Source organism: Heptranchias perlo, chromosome 12, assembly GCF_035084215.1.
Source record: "Heptranchias perlo isolate sHepPer1 chromosome 12, sHepPer1.hap1, whole genome shotgun sequence".
Taxonomy (NCBI): domain Eukaryota; kingdom Metazoa; phylum Chordata; class Chondrichthyes; order Hexanchiformes; family Hexanchidae; genus Heptranchias; species Heptranchias perlo.
In genome coordinates, this window is record NC_090336.1 from 15,066,710 (window position 1) to 15,084,886 (window position 18,177).

An 18,177-nucleotide genomic window follows, 5' to 3' on the forward strand; every position below is an offset into this window, starting at 1 on the left:
CCTCAATCGATTAAACCCCATTCACTTTCATTATATAGAACCTCAATCGATTAAACCCCATTCACTTTCATCACACAGAACCTCAATCGATTAAACCCCATTCACTTTCATTATATAGAACATCAATCAATTAAACCCCATTCACTTTTATTATAGAGAACCTCAATCGACCAAACCCCATTCACTTTCATTATATAGAACCTCAATCAATTAAACCCCATTCACTTTCATTATATAGAACCTCAATCGATTAAACCCCATTCACTTTCATTATAGAGAACCTCAATCGACCAAACCCCATTCACTTTCATTATATAGAACCTCAATCAATTATTCCCCATTCACTTTCATTATATAGAACCTCAATCGATTAAACACCATTCACTTTCATTATATAGAATCTCAATCGATTAAACCCCATTCACTTTCATTATATAGAACCTCAATCAATTATTCCCCATTCACTTTCATTATATAGAACCTCAATCGATTAAACCCCATTCACTTTCCTTATATAGAACCTCAATCGATTAAACCCCATTCACTTTCATTCTATAGAACCTCAATCGATTAAACCCCATTCACTTTCATTATATAGAACCTCAATCAATTAAACCCCATTCACTTTCATTATATAGAACCTCAATCGATTAAACCCCATTCACTTTCATTCTATAGAACCTCAATCAATTATTCCCCATTCACTTTCATTATATAGAACCTCAATCAATTAAACCCCATTCACTTTCATTATATAGAACCTCAATCGATTAAACCCCATTCACTTTCATTCTATAGAACCTCAATCAATTATTCCCCATTCACTTTCATTATATAGAACCTCAATCAATTAAACCCCATTCACTTTCATTATATAGAACCTCAATCGATTAAACCCCATTCACTTTCATTCTATAGAACCTCAATCAATTATTCCCCATTCACTTTCATTATATAGAACCTCAATCGATTAAACCCCATTCACTTTCATTATATAGAACCTCAATCAATTAAACCCCATTCACTTTCATTATATAGAACCTCAATCGATTAAACCCCATTCACTTTCATTCTATAGAACCTCAATCAATTAAACCCCATTCACTTTCATTATATAGAACCTCAATCGATTAAACCCCATTCACTTTCATTATAGAGAACCTCAATCGACCAAACCCCATTCACTTTCATTATATAGAACCTCAATCAATTATTCCCCATTCACTTTCATTATATAGAACCTCAATCGATTAAACACCATTCACTTTCATTATATAGAATCTCAATCGATTAAACCCCATTCACTTTCATTATATAGAACCTCAATCAATTATTCCCCATTCACTTTCATTATATAGAACCTCAATCGATTAAACCCCATTCACTTTCATTATATGGAACCTCAATCGATTAAACCCCATTCACTTTCCTTATATCGAACCTCAATCGATTAAACCCCATTCACTTTCATTCTATAGAACCTCAATCGATTAAACCCCATTCACTTTCATTATATAGAACCTCAATCAATTAAACCCCATTCACTTTCATTATATAGAACCTCAATCGATTAAACCCCATTCACTTTCATTCTATAGAACCTCAATCAATTATTCCCCATTCACTTTCATTATATAGAACCTCAATCGATTAAACCCCATTCACTTTCATTATATGGAACCTCAATCGATTAAACCCCATTCACTTTCATTCTATAGAACCTCAATCGATTAAACCCCATTCACTTTCATTATATAGAACCTCAATCAATTAAACCCCATTCACTTTCATTATATAGAACCTCAATCGATTAAACCCCATTCACTTTCATTCTATAGAACCTCAATCAATTAAACCCCATTCACTTTCATTATATAGAACCTCAATCGATTAAACCCCATTCACTTTCATTCTATAGAACCTCAATCAATTATTCCCCATTCACTTTCATTATATAGAACCTCAATCGATTAAACCCCATTCACTTTCATTATATAGAACCTCAATCAATTAAACCCCATTCACTTTCATTATATAGAACCTCAATCGATTAAACCCCATTCACTTTCATTCTATAGAACCTCAATCAATTATTCCCCATTCACTTTCATTATATGGAACCTCAATCGATTAAACCCCATTCACTTTCCTTATATAGAACCTCAATCGATTAAACCCCATTCACTTTCATTATATCGAACCTCAATCGATTAAACCCCATTCACTTTCATTATATAGAACCTCAATCAATTAAACCCCATTCACTTTCATTATATAGAACCTCAATCGATTAAACCCCATTCACTTTCATTATATAGAACCTCAATCGACCAAACCCCATTCACTTTCATTATATAGAACCACAATCGACCAAACCCCATTCACTTTCATTATATAGAACCTCAATCGACCAAACCCCATTCACTTTCATTATATAGAACCTCAATCGATTAAACCCCATTCACTTTCATTATATAGAACCTCAATCGATTAAACCCCATTCACTTTCATCACACAGAACCTCAATCGATTAAACCCCATTCACTTTCATTATATAGAACATCAATCAATTAAACCCCATTCACTTTTATTATAGAGAACCTCAATCGACCAAACCCCATTCACTTTCATTATATCGAACCTCAATCGATTAAACCCCATTCACTTTCATTATATAGAACCTCAATCGATTAAACCCCATTCACTTTCATTATAGAGAACCTCAATCGACCAAACCCCATTCACTTTCATTATATAGAACCTCAATCAATTAAACCCCATTCACTTTCATTATATAGAACCTCAATCGATTAAACCCCATTCACTTTCATCATAGAGAACCTCAATCGACCAAACCCCATTCACTTTCATTATATAGAACCTCAATCAATTATTCCCCATTCACTTTCATTATATAGAACCTCAATCGATTAAACACCATTCACTTTCATTATATAGAATCTCAATCGATTAAACCCCATTCACTTTCATTATATAGAACCTCAATCAATTATTCCCCATTCACTTTCATTATATAGAACCTCAATCGATTAAACCCCATTCACTTTCATTATATGGAACCTCAATCGATTAAACCCCATTCACTTTCCTTATATAGAACCTCAATCGATTAAACCCCATTCACTTTCATTCTATAGAACCTCAATCGATTAAACCCCATTCACTTTCATTATATAGAACCTCAATCAATTATTCCCCATTCACTTTCATTATATAGAACCTCAATCGATTAAACCCCATTCACTTTCCTTATATAGAACCTCAATCGATTAAACCCCATTCACTTTCATTATATAGAACCTCAATCGATTAAACCCCATTCACTTTCATTATATAGAACCTCAATCAATTAAACCCCATTCACTTTCATTATATAGAACCTCAATCGATTAAACCCCATTCACTTTCATTCTGGACCGAGATGAGGAAAATTTCTTCACTCAGAGGGTTGTGAATCCTTGGAATTCTCTACGCCAGAGGGCTGTGGATGCTCAGTCGTTGAGTATATTCAAGACTGAGATTGATAGATTTTTGGACACTAAGGGAATCAAAGATATTGGAATAGGGCGGGAAAGTGGAGTTGAGGTTGAAGATCAGCCATGATCTTGTTGAACAGCAGAGCAGTCTCAAGGGGCCATTTGGCCTACTCCTGCTCCTATTTCTTATGTTCTTATGTTAAACCCCATTCACTTTCATTATATAGAAGCTCAATGGACTATACACCATTAGCTTTCATTATATAGAATTCGATTCACTCCACGTGATATCAAGAAACGGCTGAGTGCACTGGATACAACAAAGGCTATGGGCCCCGACAACATCCTTGCTGTAGTGCTGAAGACTTGTGCTCCACAACTAGCTGCGCCTCTAGCCAAGCTGTTTCAGTACAGCTACAACACTGGCATCTACCCGACAATGTGGAAAATTGCCCAGGTATGTCCTGTCCACAAAAAGCAGGACAAATCCAATCCGGCCAATTACCGCCCCATCAGCCTACTCTCAATCATCAGCAAATTGATGGAAGGTGTCGTCGACAGTGCTATCAAGCGGCACTTACTCACCAATAACCTGCTCACCGATGCTCAGTTTGGGTTCCGCCAGGACCACTCGGCTCCAGACCGCATTACAGCCTTGGTCCAAACATGGACAAAAGAGCTGAATTCCAGAGGTGAGGTGAGAGTGACTGCCCTTGACATCAAGGCAGCATTTGACCGAGTGTGGCACCAAGGAGCCCTAGTAAAATTGAAGTCAATGGCAATCAGGGGGAAAACTCTCCAGTGGCTGGAATCATACCTAGCGCAAAGGAAGATGGTAGTGGTTGTTGGAGGCCAATCATCTCAGCCCCAGGACATTGCTGCAGGAGTTCCTCAGGGCAGTGTCCTAGGCCCAACAATCTTCAGCTGCTTCATCAATGACCTTCCCTCCATCATAAGGTCAGAAATGGGGATGTTCGCTGATGATTGCACAGTGTTCAGTTCCATTCGCAACCCCTCAAATAATGAAGCAGTCCAAGCCCGCATACAGCAAGACCTGGACAACACTCAGGCTTGGGCTGATAAGTAGCAAGTAACATTCGCGCCAGATAAGTGCCGGGCAATGACTATCTCCAAGAAGAGAGAGTCTAACCACCTCCCCTTGACATTCAATGGCATTACCATCGCCGAATCCCCCACCATCAACATCCTGGGAGTCACCATTGACCAGAAACTTAACTGGACCAGCCATATAAATACTGTGGCTACAACAGCAGGTCAGAGGCTGGGTATTCTGTGGCGAGTGACTCACCTCCTGACTCCCCAAAGCCTTTCCACCAGCTACAAGGCACAAGTCAGGAGTGTGATGGAATACTCTTCACTTGCTTGGATGAGTGCAGCTCCAACAACACTCAAGAAGCTCAACACCATCCAAGATAAAGCAGCCCGCTTGATTGGCACCCCATCCACCACCCTAAACATTCACTCCCTTCACCACCGGCGCACAGTGGCTGCAGTGTGTACCATCCACAGGATGCACTGCAGCAACTCGCCAAGGCTTCTTCGACAGCACCTCCCAAACCCGCGACCTCTACCACCTAAAAGGACAAGAGCAGCAGGTACATGGGAGCAACACCACCTGCACGTTCCCCTCCAATTCACACACCATGCTGACTTGGAAATATATCGCCGTTCCTTCATCGTCGCTGGGTCAAAATCCTGGAACTCCCTTCCTAACAGCACTGTGGGAGAACCGTCACCACACGGACTGCAGCGGTTCAAGAAGGCGGCTCACCACCACCTTCTCAAGGGCAATTAGGGATGGGCAATAAATGCCGGCCTCGCCAGCGACGCCCACATCCCATGAACGAATAAAAAAAAATATAGAAGCTCAATGGACTAAACACCATTTACCTTCATTATATAAACCCTCAATGGACTAAAACCCAATCACTGCCAATATATAGAACCTCAATGGATCAAACCTCATTCACTTTCATAAAGTGGAACCTCACTGGACTAAGCCCCATTCACTTTCATTGTATAGAACCCCAATGGACTAAAACCCATTTACTTTCATTATATAGCTCAGTGGGACAAACTCGTTCCCATTCACTCCCACTTCAAATCCAGTGGATTACAGCCCTTCCTATTTATCCCTACTATATGCAATTAATTATCCAAGCACAGCAGTTAAATTCAGAATCCCGAGCCATACATTAATAAAATTTCCCCCAAATTATCCACTTTATGGCGCTTGTTCACTACATGAATCAATCCACAGCCAAATGTAACAGAAGACACAGCAGCATATTTTTACAGTCCAATCATTTTGTTGAGTGTTTTTTGTTGTTTATCTTTAAACCGGACTGTTGAATGAATGATTAAATGGGCTGTGGCACAAAAATTTGCAAACAAGCTATTTTTATCAAATGTTTATAGGAAGTTGGATCCAAGCAAAACATTCCTTGGCGAACAACTTATGTGTTTATCAGGATTCAACTACTTTGCCCAGTAGCAATCAAAATTGGAAAACGCAGTAACTTTGGGAATGCATTGAATTGAATGGGCTTCTTTAGGTTTCATTGTGCACACAGAATGACCACACACACGCAAAACTTGGGATAAGATCCCTTCCTACTGCCCACTTGTGGTATATACTTTTAGTTTCCTTTTTCTATCTCCAGCTCTGTGTCCAAAACTGGGACAAATGGAAGCTCAATCCCTGCTGCTGAAAAATAAATTGAAGTCAGAAGGTCATGGGTTCAAATCCCACTCCAGAGGCTGGAGCACAAAATCTCGGCTGACACTCGAGCGCAGTACTGAGGGAGTGCTGCATTGTTGGAGGTGCCGTCTTTCGAATGAGATGTAAAGCTGAGGCCCTCTAAGGTGGACGAAAATGGCACTATTCCGAAGAAGAGCGGGTGAGTTCTCCCCGTGCGTAAATTGGCTGCCGCGTTTCCTACATTGCAACAGCGACTACACTTTAAAAGTACTTCATTGGCTGTAAAGCACTTTGGGACATCCTGAGGTCGTGATAAACGCTATGTAAACGCAAGTCTTTCTTTATGAGAGGATTTTATCAGAGATTGACGGATTGCGGCCTATTCAGTCACTACCTGAAGGGAATGATGATTTGAGGTTTACTCAGATTTAGAGACTGTTTCGTAACTTGGCATGACATGCTCCGCTCACCCCTCCTTTCAGAGGAACATTGACCTAGCAGAAAGGATTGTAACTTCGTCACTGGGTTCCATTATTTTGAATAATTATGTCTGTGTAAAAAAATGGCCTTGGTCGGAAGGGTCGAACGTGGTTCTTCCATCCCTTGGATCCAGCCAGATCGCTGGGATGAAAAATCTCTCTGCTGGTTGTAAGATTTGTATATGAAATGAGATGGGGGCAGTCAAACATCAGTCTGTAATGGGTGCAAGTCCATAGCACAAGTTGTTGTCGTCGTGCATCTCTGACTTCCTTCGCTCCACCATTGGCGGCCGTGCCTTCAGCTGTCTAGGCCCCAAGCTCTGGAATTCCCTCCCTAAGCCTCTGCACCTCTCTACCTCTCTCCTCCTTTAAGACGCTCCTTAAAACCTACCTCTTTGACCAAGCTTTTGGTCACCTGTCTCAATGTCTCCTTCTTTGGCTCAGTGTTAACTTTTTCTCAGATTGAAGCTCCTGTAGAGTGCCTCGGGTTATTTTACCATGTTAAAGGCGCTATATAAATGCAAGTTTTTGTTGTTGTTATTCAGGGCTGCTGGCGCAGAACTCCGAGCAATAGGAACGGCATGGACTCTGCCTCCGAATTCCTGAAATGTGCCCCCCCCCCATCGCCCAAAGCAATGTACCGGGACTGCTCTACGGTAGAATTGATCCCCGGGTGTCTGAAGTGAGCAGTGTCCTATTCCACAACGCTATCATTCCTCGCTCTGAAGGGCACACATGAAAAATAAATAATTAAATGGGATTATTTGTAGCTCCGATTTTTTTTTCTTTGACACTGATCTTAGCAAAATATTATTTACTTTCCGTCTCCCTTTTTCCTACGGGGGGCGGGTCAGCTGTTCTTTTTTCACACACTGATTTGTGGAGAGAAACCTATTTTTTTGTTGTTGCGAGCAACAATGGATGACTATTCTACATTTCAATGACCTTGACTCCCCCACACTGTACAGATGTAAATTCAATGATGGCCTAATTAGAAAGTGAAGAGTTCGCAGGATCACAAAATAAATTTTTTTTTCTCTCTCTCCCTGCTTTGAACGGTGCCAGGCAGATGGTTAGCAAACCCACGTCCGTTGCTCGTGTGCCCTCCTTTGCAGCCTCACGCGACCGACCAAAATCACCTGACAAGTCACAATCATCCCAAACAGACAGTTCCAATCCTCTCCGTGCCCTCTGGGCTCTGTGGGACGGAGCAGTTAGGAAAAATTGTCAATTAGTTGTTAATGTTGACATTTGCATTTAAATGCGATCGTGCATGTTTATGTACCTGCATTTTTTTTCCAAATATCACATTCTCACAAATATTGCAACAAAGCATAAATATTTTTTTAAACCTATTGCAGCAATTAAACTAGTCTGTTCTTGCCAACCATTCTATGAGAAAATATCACAAAGTTTCTTGTCTATTGCTTTATAATAGAGAAAGCCTTCCAGAATTTGAATAAATGCTTATCTTATCCAAGTACAAACCTCGGAATGTACCGCTCACCATTGCTGCCACTGTACGTAGAATCTATTTTGTCTAGAAACACAGTCCTAGTGCAATACTCAAATGTACTATTTCCGGTCTTTCGCCTTGCGGATGAGATCCCAATCACACCATAACATTACAATGCTCCATTCCCAATTACAACATTGCATGGGGCTGCAGAAACTACTGAGTTTATTCCGAACTGCTGACACACAGGCAAAAGCAACTTTTGAACTGAAGTAATCTGAGTTCAGTCGCTGGCCTGAGCTGGCTGGAACCGGTTTGAATTAGCTAAGTTTCGTGAAAGATAAAGGAGATGTGATAAGACACAAGTCCTTATTTAGAAAAGGAGTAATGAGGTAATGCTACCTAAGTCCTTGGGACAGAGCCAATGAGGAGAAGACACGGACTAGGCGAGCAAGCCTAAAACAACGGGAGAGAGAGACAGCACAGCTTGAAGAGATAAGATTCGGAATAAGAATGAAGAATCTCGGGCGCGGAGCCAGCGAAGACTCCGGAGACCAACCATCGCGGAAGTGGAAGCACCTACGTCAGGGACGTAGAGACAACGTCGAAAGAGAGAGAGAACGGAGCGCCTGGCCAGCGTCAGCTCTCCTTTTCGGGTATTAGCCTTTATATTCTGTGACTACTCAGGGAGTGTCAGAGAAACCTAGTGGGTGTGTGTTTAGATCCTAGTTTGGGTATAAAACTGTATAACCTGGTGCAAACTGCATGTCTATATCTAACCAGATGTATAAGCTATATGTATATGATCTTATGACGTGAATAAAGCGAATTGAGAGTTAAGAGAGAATTGACTCTTCTCCTCTTTGCACTAAGCCAATAACCATAACCGGTGACCTCCGGTCAACAATATCCATCCCTAATCCACACATGAACACCCTGCAAATTAATTATATATTCAAACAACAACAACAACTTGCATTTATATAGCACCTTTAAATTAGTAAAACATTCCAAGGCGCTTCACAGGGGCGTTATCAGACATAATTTGACACCAGGCCACATAAGGTGATATCAGGACAGGTGTCAAAAGATCAATCAAATAAATATGGCGGATCTCCCCTGGCGTTGCCCAGGAAAGTCAAGACCATCCGGATTTCCCTCAGAACGCATGAGTGATGCTGTGAGTGAAAGTATGGAGACTCACAGCCTCTGAAGTTCCAACCAGTGGTAGAAGTCTGCAACTGCAGGCGTGATGTTGTGTCACAGAATGGTGGTGCATAAACGGGGAGTGTGCAAAATACATACAAATGTATTTTAGATATAATACATGCTTATTTTTTAATGCAAACCACTTCTGTTTGCTGTGCTGTGCTGTTCAATCCGGCCCAGTTAGATCACGGACCAGATACTGAAAATCGTCGACCACAGAGATACCAAGGGAACATCTGCACAGGGCAGAGAAAATGACAGCCGTCACCCATGACTGTGACAACACTGAGGAGGTTTATGGGTCCTGCGGCAGCAATAGCACTACGTCATTGGTATTATAATGCAGCCACTGAAACTGGGGCTCTTGTCGGTGCTAGAGTCGTTATATGAAGGGGCTGAAGTAACATCCTTGAATTGTGGACACTCAGCGTAACCTTGAAGTTGCAGCAGCAGGTTTTACTCAATGAACTGGAAGAGGAGACCAACATCGCATCAGTTAGAGTAGTACCGCACTGGGGAGACCTGCCCCGCACCGGGGAGACCCGCAACTGGGGAGACCCGCCCCACACTGGAGAGTCAGGCAAATGGGGTGGGTGGTGTGGCGAGAAGGGTGCAGGGCGGGTGCAATGGTCAATCTACCAATCACTTTTGTTACTGTAGAAGAGCACCTTAAGCATCCGCTCCCTCCACCACCAGCGCACCGTGGCTGCAGTGTGTGTATCTACAGGATGCACTACAGCACATCACCAAAACTTCTTCGACCGCACCTCCCAAACCCACGGCCTCCACCACCTAGAAGGACAAGGGCAGCAGGAACACCACCCCCTCCAAGTTCCCCTCCGAGTCACACACCATCCCGACTTGGAAATATATCGCCGTTCCTTCAGCGTCGCTGGGTCCAAATCCTGGAACTCCCTACCTAACAGCACTGTGGGAGAACCTTCACTACATGGGCTGCAGCGGTTCAAAGAAGAAAGCTCACCATCACCTTCTGTAGGGGAACTAGGGATGGGCAATAAATGCTGGCCTTGCCAGCGATGCTCCTATGCCAAAAATGAATTTTAAAAAGTTAGTGTAGCAGCAGCAGTGTGGGGGCACCGAGAGGACAGCACCACAGACTGACTGCCTGCTCTTCCACTGTATGGACATCACACGGCTCCAAGTCCCCTTCAGGCCCTGAATCACAAGTTGTTCATTTGGATCATTTCATGGAGGGGAAACTGGAGTCAGTGTGAGTGGGTAGATCTTGACTTGTGCGATAGTGTAAAAGGTGCAATAGTGAGTCGGCAGCCCGTTTTATACATCTCTTCCGATTTTTATTTCTACTGATTTCAATAGGAGAGATGTATAAAACGGGCTGCCGACTTACATCATCGCACAAAATCGAAATGACCCCCAAGCAGTGAGGTAGTTGGTCAGCCCTGTGTGCAGATCTGTAACTAAACGACTGCACAAACACAACCACTGCTCACATAGAAAGGAGCCTCACAAATTGTAGGTTTCTCTTTTGTTAACAATTGTCAGCTTGGTCACAGACTAATCTGAGGCACAGGTCAGCAAGCTTGTAGAAGAGGGAAGTTAATTTTCTGCTAACAATTTGGTTTTTAGAAAGGCTGACAGTAGGTACTAAAATTGACACTTTAAAAGATTAGCATTGCTTGTTTCTGTTAGCTTATTAGCAACTTCCGAAAAAATGGTTGATACTTTTTTCAGGATTGTGGTAATGATTTGCGAAAATGAAATGTTTCTGCCACCGACTATCTGCGTGGGAAGGTTTCGCTGGAATCAGGAGCTGGTCCGTATTTTGTTACATGTACAGAGACAAATGCAGGAGGTAAAGGTCGAGCAGGATTCAGTCATGTTGACTGATCTTTGAGGCATTTTTATGCAGCGCTTCTGTACTTGAAGTCGTAGGACAGCGACCTCCCTGCATTTACATCACCAGATCCCTTCTCCCAATGTCAGAGTGAGAGACCTATGAAGATGATGGTCTATGATTCTCTTGTCAGGATTAAGGAGGCACTTTTTGGCAGTGTAAACACAGGGAGTTGGCATGTGGATATCGATCTCCTGAAACCCCAAATACAAAAGTGTTAAATCTAAAAATATTTAGAATAGCAGCACATCTCCTTAGTGTGGGGCAGATCTCCGCAGTGTGGTGAGGGTCTCCCCAGTGCTGTGAGGTTCTCCCAAGGCAGGGCAGGTTTCCCCAGAGCGGTGAGAGTCCCCCAGGTGGGGTAGGTCTCCCCAGGGCGGTAAGGTTCTCCCCAGGGCGGTAAGGGTCTCCCCAGGGCGGTAAGGGTCTCCCCAGGGCGGTAAGGGTCTCCCCAGGGCGGTAAGGTTCGCCCCAGGGCGGTGCGGGTCTCCCCAGGCAGGGCAGGTCTCCCCAGGCAGGGCAGGTCTCCCCAGGGCGGTGAGGGTCTCCCCAGGGCGGTAAGGGTCTCCCCAGGGCGGTAAGGTTCGCCCCAGGGCGGTAAGGGTCTCCCCAGGGCGGTAAGGTTCGCCCCAGGGCGGTAAGGGTCTCCCCAGGGCGGTAAGGTTCGCCCCAGGGCGGTGCAGGTCTCCCCAGGGCGGTGCGGGTCTCCCCAGGCAGGGCAGGTCTCCCCAGGCAGGGCAGGTCTCCCCAGGGCGGTACGGGTCTCCCCAGGGCGGTGAGGGTCTCCCCAGGGCGGTGAGGGTCTCCCCAGTGGGGTGAGGGTCTCCCCAGTGTGGTGCCGGTCTCCCCACTGTGGTGAGGGGCTCCCCAGGGGGGAGGTCAAGTTTCCCCAGTGCGGAGCGGGTCTCCCGGGCGCGGGGCGGGTCTCCACAAATGCGGTGAGGTTCTCCCAAGGGTGGGGCAGGTCTCCGCCAGTGTGGTACAGGTCTCCCCGGTACGGTACAGGTCTCCCCGGTACGGTAGAGGTCTCCCCGGTACGGTAGAGGTCTCCCCGGTGCGGTACTACTCTAACTGATGCGATGTTGGTCTCCTCTTCCAGTTCATTGAGTAAAACCTGCTGCTGCAACTTCAAGGTTACGCTGAGTGTCCACAATTCAAGGACGTTACTTCAGCCCCTTCATATAACGACTCTAGCACCGACAAGAGCCCCAGTTTCAGTGGCTGCATTATAATACCAATGACGTAGTGCTATTGCTGCCGCAGGACCCATAAACCTCCTCAGTGTTGTCACAGTCATGGGTGACGGCTGTCATTTTCTCTGCCCTGTGCAGATGTTCCCTTGGTATCTCTGTGGTCGACGATTTTCAGTATCTGGTCTGTGATCTAACTGGGCCGGTTTGCACAGCACAGCACAGCAAACAGAAGTGGTTTGCATTAAAAAATAAGCATGTATTATATCTAAAATACATTTGTATGTATTTTGCACACTCCCCATTTATGCATTACCATTCTGTGACACAACATCACGCCTGCAGTTGCAGACTTCTACCACTGGTTGGAACTTCAGAAGCTGTGAGTCTCCATACTTTCACTCACAGCATCACTCATGCGTTCTGAGGGAAATCTGGATGATCCTGACTTTCCTGGGCAACGCCAGGGGAGATCCGCCATATTATTTGATTGAGCTTTTGACGCCTTTCCTAATATCTGCTTATGTGGCCTGGTGTCAAATTTTGTCTGATAACGCCCCTGTGAAGTGCCTTGGGATGTTTTACTAATTTAAAGGTGCTATATAAATGCAAGTTGTTGTTATTGTTTGATTAATTTGCAGGGTTGGATATGCAATGTTGTAATTGGGAATGGAGCATTGTAATGTTATGGTGTGATTGGGATCTCATCCGCAAGGCGAAAGACCAAACATCGTACATTTGAGTATTGCACTAGGACTGTGTTTCTAGACAAAATAGATTCCACGTACAGTGGCAGCAATGGTGAGCGGTACATTCCGAGGTTTGTACTTGGATAAGATAAGCATTTATTCAAATTCTGGAAGGCTTTCTCTATTATAAAGCAATAGATAAGAAACTTTGTGATATTTTCTCATAGAATGGTTGGCAAGAACAGACTAGTTTAATTGCTGCAATAGGTTTCAAAAAATATTTATGCTTTGTTGCAATATTTGTGAGAATGTGATATTTGGAAAAAAAACGCAGGTATATAAACATGCACGATCGCATTTAAATGCAAATGTCAACATTAACAACTAATTGACAATTTTTCCTAACTGCTCCGTCCCACAGAGCCCAGAGGGCACGGAGAGGATTGGAACTGTCTGTTTGGGATAATTGTGACTTGTCAGGTGATTTTGGTCGGTCGCGTGAGGCTGCAAAGGAGGGCACACGAGCAACGGACGTGGGTTTGCTAACCATCTGCCTGGCACCGTTCAAAGCAGAGAAATTTAAAAGGCGTCTTGACGTTAAAATCGTCAGAACGTCTGGGAAACCCATACTTCCGGGTTCCCCGTCCGGAAATGCTCCTCCACCCCAGCTCTCCACAGCACGGACAGAAAGTCCAGGCCAAGGTGTTGAATGAAGTTGACCCTGGTGGCTGCGAGGAGCACGGAAAGACTTGGAAAGATTGCAGCAACTGCCAAGAAACCAAGATTTCCCGTGACTCAATACGAGCTCCTGCAATTCTTGCTCAGCAAGTGCTGGTTAGCTCAGTATTTAAAGGTCTAGCAAGGTGCACAGTCCCAGGTGACACTGTCTTGCTGAGGGGCGATGGGGCCCCACAGGTAGAAGAAGTGGCATGTGAAGCTTTGCCATTGGTATTTCATTTTTTTTTTAAGCATATCTTCACGCTCTTCCCTTCGGGAATGGTACGAAGCAGTGGGAGGATTCTCAGGCTGGTTAACAGTCTGACAGGCCGCGATGTGAACGCTCCTTCCATGGCCCTAACCATCTTTCCACCAGCCGACAGGGTGATCAGTCCTGTACGGCGGGAGGGTTTTATGGACTCCCACGACCCATATGATGGCCAGGGGGCGCCCACACCCGCTGGGTGGGGGTAACCAGCTGGAAGTCAACCTAGAATTCAGAGCCGGAGCTCTGGTCTCCACTCGACTGTCTGAAGCGGGATTTGAACCCTGCACCTTCTGACTCAGAGGCAAGGAATGCTACCACTCAGCCAAAGGCTCGCTCCACTGGTATCACATTGTGGGCCTTTTTCAAAAAATTTGATCGATACAGAGTAGGGGTGGAGCTGCAGCAGCTATTGAATTCCCGGCATAAAAGTGGAAATCTGTCAAATGGGAACGAGGCACAGTACATTGAGATGTTTAAGATGATTAAAGGATTTGATAGGATAGATAGAAACTATTTCCTCTGGTGGGGGAGTCCAGAACAAGGGACCATAATCTTAAAATGAGAGCTAGGCTGTTCGGAGGTGACGTCAGGAAGCACTTCTTCATACCAAGGGTAGTGGAAATCTGGAACTCTCTCCCCCAAAAAGCTGTAGAGGTTGGGGGTCAATTGAAAATTTCAAAACTGAGATTGATAGATTTTTGTTAGGTAAGGGTATTAAGGGTTATGGAACCAAGGCAGGTAAATGGAGTTAAGATACAGATGATCATGATCTAATCGAATGGCAGAACAGGCTCGAGGGGCTGAATGGCCTACTCCTGCTCCTATGTTCTGGTGCAGAGTTCTGCAGAAGAGCCGAAGCCAGATCCTAGCATTGCTTTTCAGCTGCTTCGGGCAATCAGCCCGGCACTCCCCGCAGCTAATGGACATCATCTGATACGGGCTGTTATCCTCATCCCAATGATCTCATTTAATCATGCGACCCGACCGCCAGGAATTGCGATGTTATTACCAGAAAAATACACACGAGCACCCCACAGAAAAAAAGGGGAACATCATACTCTATGATTACAACTAATTTAGAACTTGCCTTTGCCTTTGCAAGCCTACAATCAGCGCTCTCCGTGCCAGCCACTAATTGACAGCTCTGGAAAAACCCTTTCTTTTTGAGTAATTAGCCACACAAGATTAATTTCTGCTTCCAGAGTGTCTGAATTTCTGGTGTCTGCGACTCAGGATGTGATTCTGTCATCAGGGCACGTATCACCTCACCTTACGGCCGATCTGAAGCTCAGTCTGGAGGGGGTGGTGAGGTGGGTATTTGGAAGTGGCCCAGGTTAATATTCCTTGTTGCTGTTGTCATTTTCGGGAGTGGATGAGCTGGTGGATACTCGACTTTCATGCCTCGATGCGTCTTGTGTTCAGGCACATTGTGCCCTACTGCCCTCCCGTGGTTACCAGTCCTCTGTAACATTGCTCCTCCACATCTTCATCGTTCAGATGCAATGGGAAAATTGGTGAACAGACTTTGTGACAAAATCATGGAGTGGGATATTAAAGGACTTTTCTGATACCAGCATTTTAAAAACTGAATCCAAATTCTCAAACTACCATGGTGTGAGTTGAACTCAGGTTCTCCCTCCTAGTCCAGGCCTTGGGATTACTAATCCAGTAACATAACTACTACACTACGGCACCCTATTGCAACGTATATCATCACACTGCCCGAAACCAAGGAGCAACTTTTACATAATTAACTTCCTTTTTAAAAAAAAATTGCCTCCTTTTCTTCCCTCTGCTCTCCTTTCCTTCTCACTTGAAGATGTTGACCTCCTTTTGAGGTATAGGTGCTGTGCGCCCTCCGGCAACTTGCCCAAATGGCCATTCCTCATGTGTGAGCCTGGACACCAAGTATCGGCAGGACATTCGGCCATGGTGGGCATCGCAGTAAAACTATTCTTCTCCTCATTTGACAGCCATGCGCGCACACTTCGAGCAGGAGGTCACTGGCTAGACATCAGGAGCAGAAGCTCCAGCTAATATACAACCTCCCTCATCCAAGGGAGCTGAGGGAATTGTAGCACCCTTACCACCAACCCACCTAAGGCCAACTAACCCAGCACAAAACTGGGATCGAACTTAGGACCATCCTGTTCCGTATGGATCAGCTACTCATTGGATAAATTCACCCAGCCGGCAAACAGCCTTAATGAACATCGTTCATAAAGAAATACATTCAGTTGAGCCCTGAACATCCATAAGATCGTCTCAAAAAAAAATGATTTAATCGAACATGACGTTTAAGGAAACCACAAATAACTTTGAGCGCTCTGCAAATGGTCTTTGACGAGGAAGTTGTAATGTTTCTTTTCAAAATAAAGAAGGAAATCGAGGGCATTTAACAGCGAGTGTGGAAAGTGGGCGGGGGAGCCGTACCTGCCAGTAGAGAGACGTAATGGAAGCAGCCCTCCAGCTTGCCAAGGAGTACAGAGGTGAAGCTGTCTGACGCCAGCTTGCCCGGGTCTCGCGTGCACTGGTCGTAAAGCACCACTTCCTGCTTCCCCTCCATATCAATCTGCAAAGTTAGAAAAGGGGACATAAGAAAAGTGTTAGGGTGGGACACATCAGGAGGGACACAGCAGACTTGTATAAACAGGGTGGAATTTTCCAAGCGGTAGTTTTTATAGCCTGACTGAAGTGATTTGGAGAGGTGGTGTGGAGCGGGAAAACTGAGGAAAAGTCTGGAAAATCACATTGTTTCTACCAAATACTTCCTCGTCAGTGAGTTCATGTCAACACACTCTCCGGCACACCCACAATAAATTAAAAGGGATACATTTAAAGGGGAGTGTGCAGGGAAAACTTAATTCCTGGAAATAGCTCACTCCAGAAATTTCAGCTGAATCTCTGGCCGAGCTGCCCATCTCTGGCCGAGCTGCCCACCTCTGGTCGAGCTGCCCACCTCTGGTCGAGCTGCCCACCTCTGGCCGAGCTGCCCACCTCTGGCCGAGCTGCCCACCTCTGGCCGAGCTGCCCACCTCTGGTCGAGCTGTCCATCTACGCGACAGCCAGATGGTGCAACCCGAACTTCTTTATGCGTTTGCTTTTAATGAAGGTTCATAGATAACTGGCCGAGTGTGCGCTTGTTAACACATAGGAACAGGAATAAGCCATTCAGCCCCTCGAGCTTGTTCCGCTATTCAATTAGGTCATGGCTGATCCGTGCCTTAACTCTATCTGACCGCCTTGGTTCCATGACCCTTAATACCCTTGCCTAACAAAAATCTATCAATCTCAGTTTTGAAATTTTTAATTGACCCCCAGCCTCAACAGGTTTTTTGAGGGAGAGAGGTCCAGATTTCCACTACCCTTTGTGTGAAGGAGTACTTTCTGACCTCACCCCTGAACAGCCTAGCTCTAATTCTAAGGTTATGCCCCCTTGTTCTGGACTCTCCCACCAGAGGAAATAGTTTATCTACTCCATCAACTCCTTTAATCATCTTAAACACCTCAATTGAATCACCCCTTAATCTTCTAAACTCAAGGGAATACAAGCCTAGTCTATGCAACCTGTCCTCATAATTTAACCCTTTTAGCCCCGGTACCATTCTGATGAATCTGCGCTGCACCTCCCTCCAAGGCCAACATATCCTTCCTGAGGTGCAGTGCCCAGAACTGAACACAGTACTTTAAATAACGTCTAACCAGAACTTTATACATCTTTAACATAACTTCCTCCCCTTTGTATTCCAGCCCCCTTGAGATAAAGGCCAACATTCCATTATCCTTTTACATTATTTTTTTACCTGCCCATTAGCGTTTAGTGATTTCTGTGCTTGGACCCCTAAATCTCTCCGCTCATCCATAATTCCTAGCTTCTCACCATTTCGAAAATACTTTCTTAGGTCCAAAGTGGATGACACCTTAGTGATCGTGTCACAGCAGACAAGAGTTTTGTTCAGTAACCTGGAAAATACTTTATCCGAAACACTAAAAACCTGTTAAAGGGACATCGTTGCTGCACGGGTTATTTTTGGAGCAGGTTGAGTTCAATGTTCATCATTGGAGCACATCTCA

The 18,177-nt window shown here is 44.5% G+C and overlaps 1 protein-coding gene across 1 annotated transcript in view; it reads right to left on the bottom strand.

The window, feature by feature from the left end:
- Nucleotides 1-18,177, bottom strand: part of dusp8a (dual specificity phosphatase 8a) — a 187,179-nt gene that overhangs the window by 111,896 nt on the left and 57,106 nt on the right. Inside the window, exon 2 of the mRNA XM_067993692.1 lies at nt 16,537-16,675. Within this exon, the coding sequence (XP_067849793.1) occupies nt 16,537-16,675 (139 nt within the window). The remainder of the gene's footprint in view (nt 1-16,536; nt 16,676-18,177) is intronic.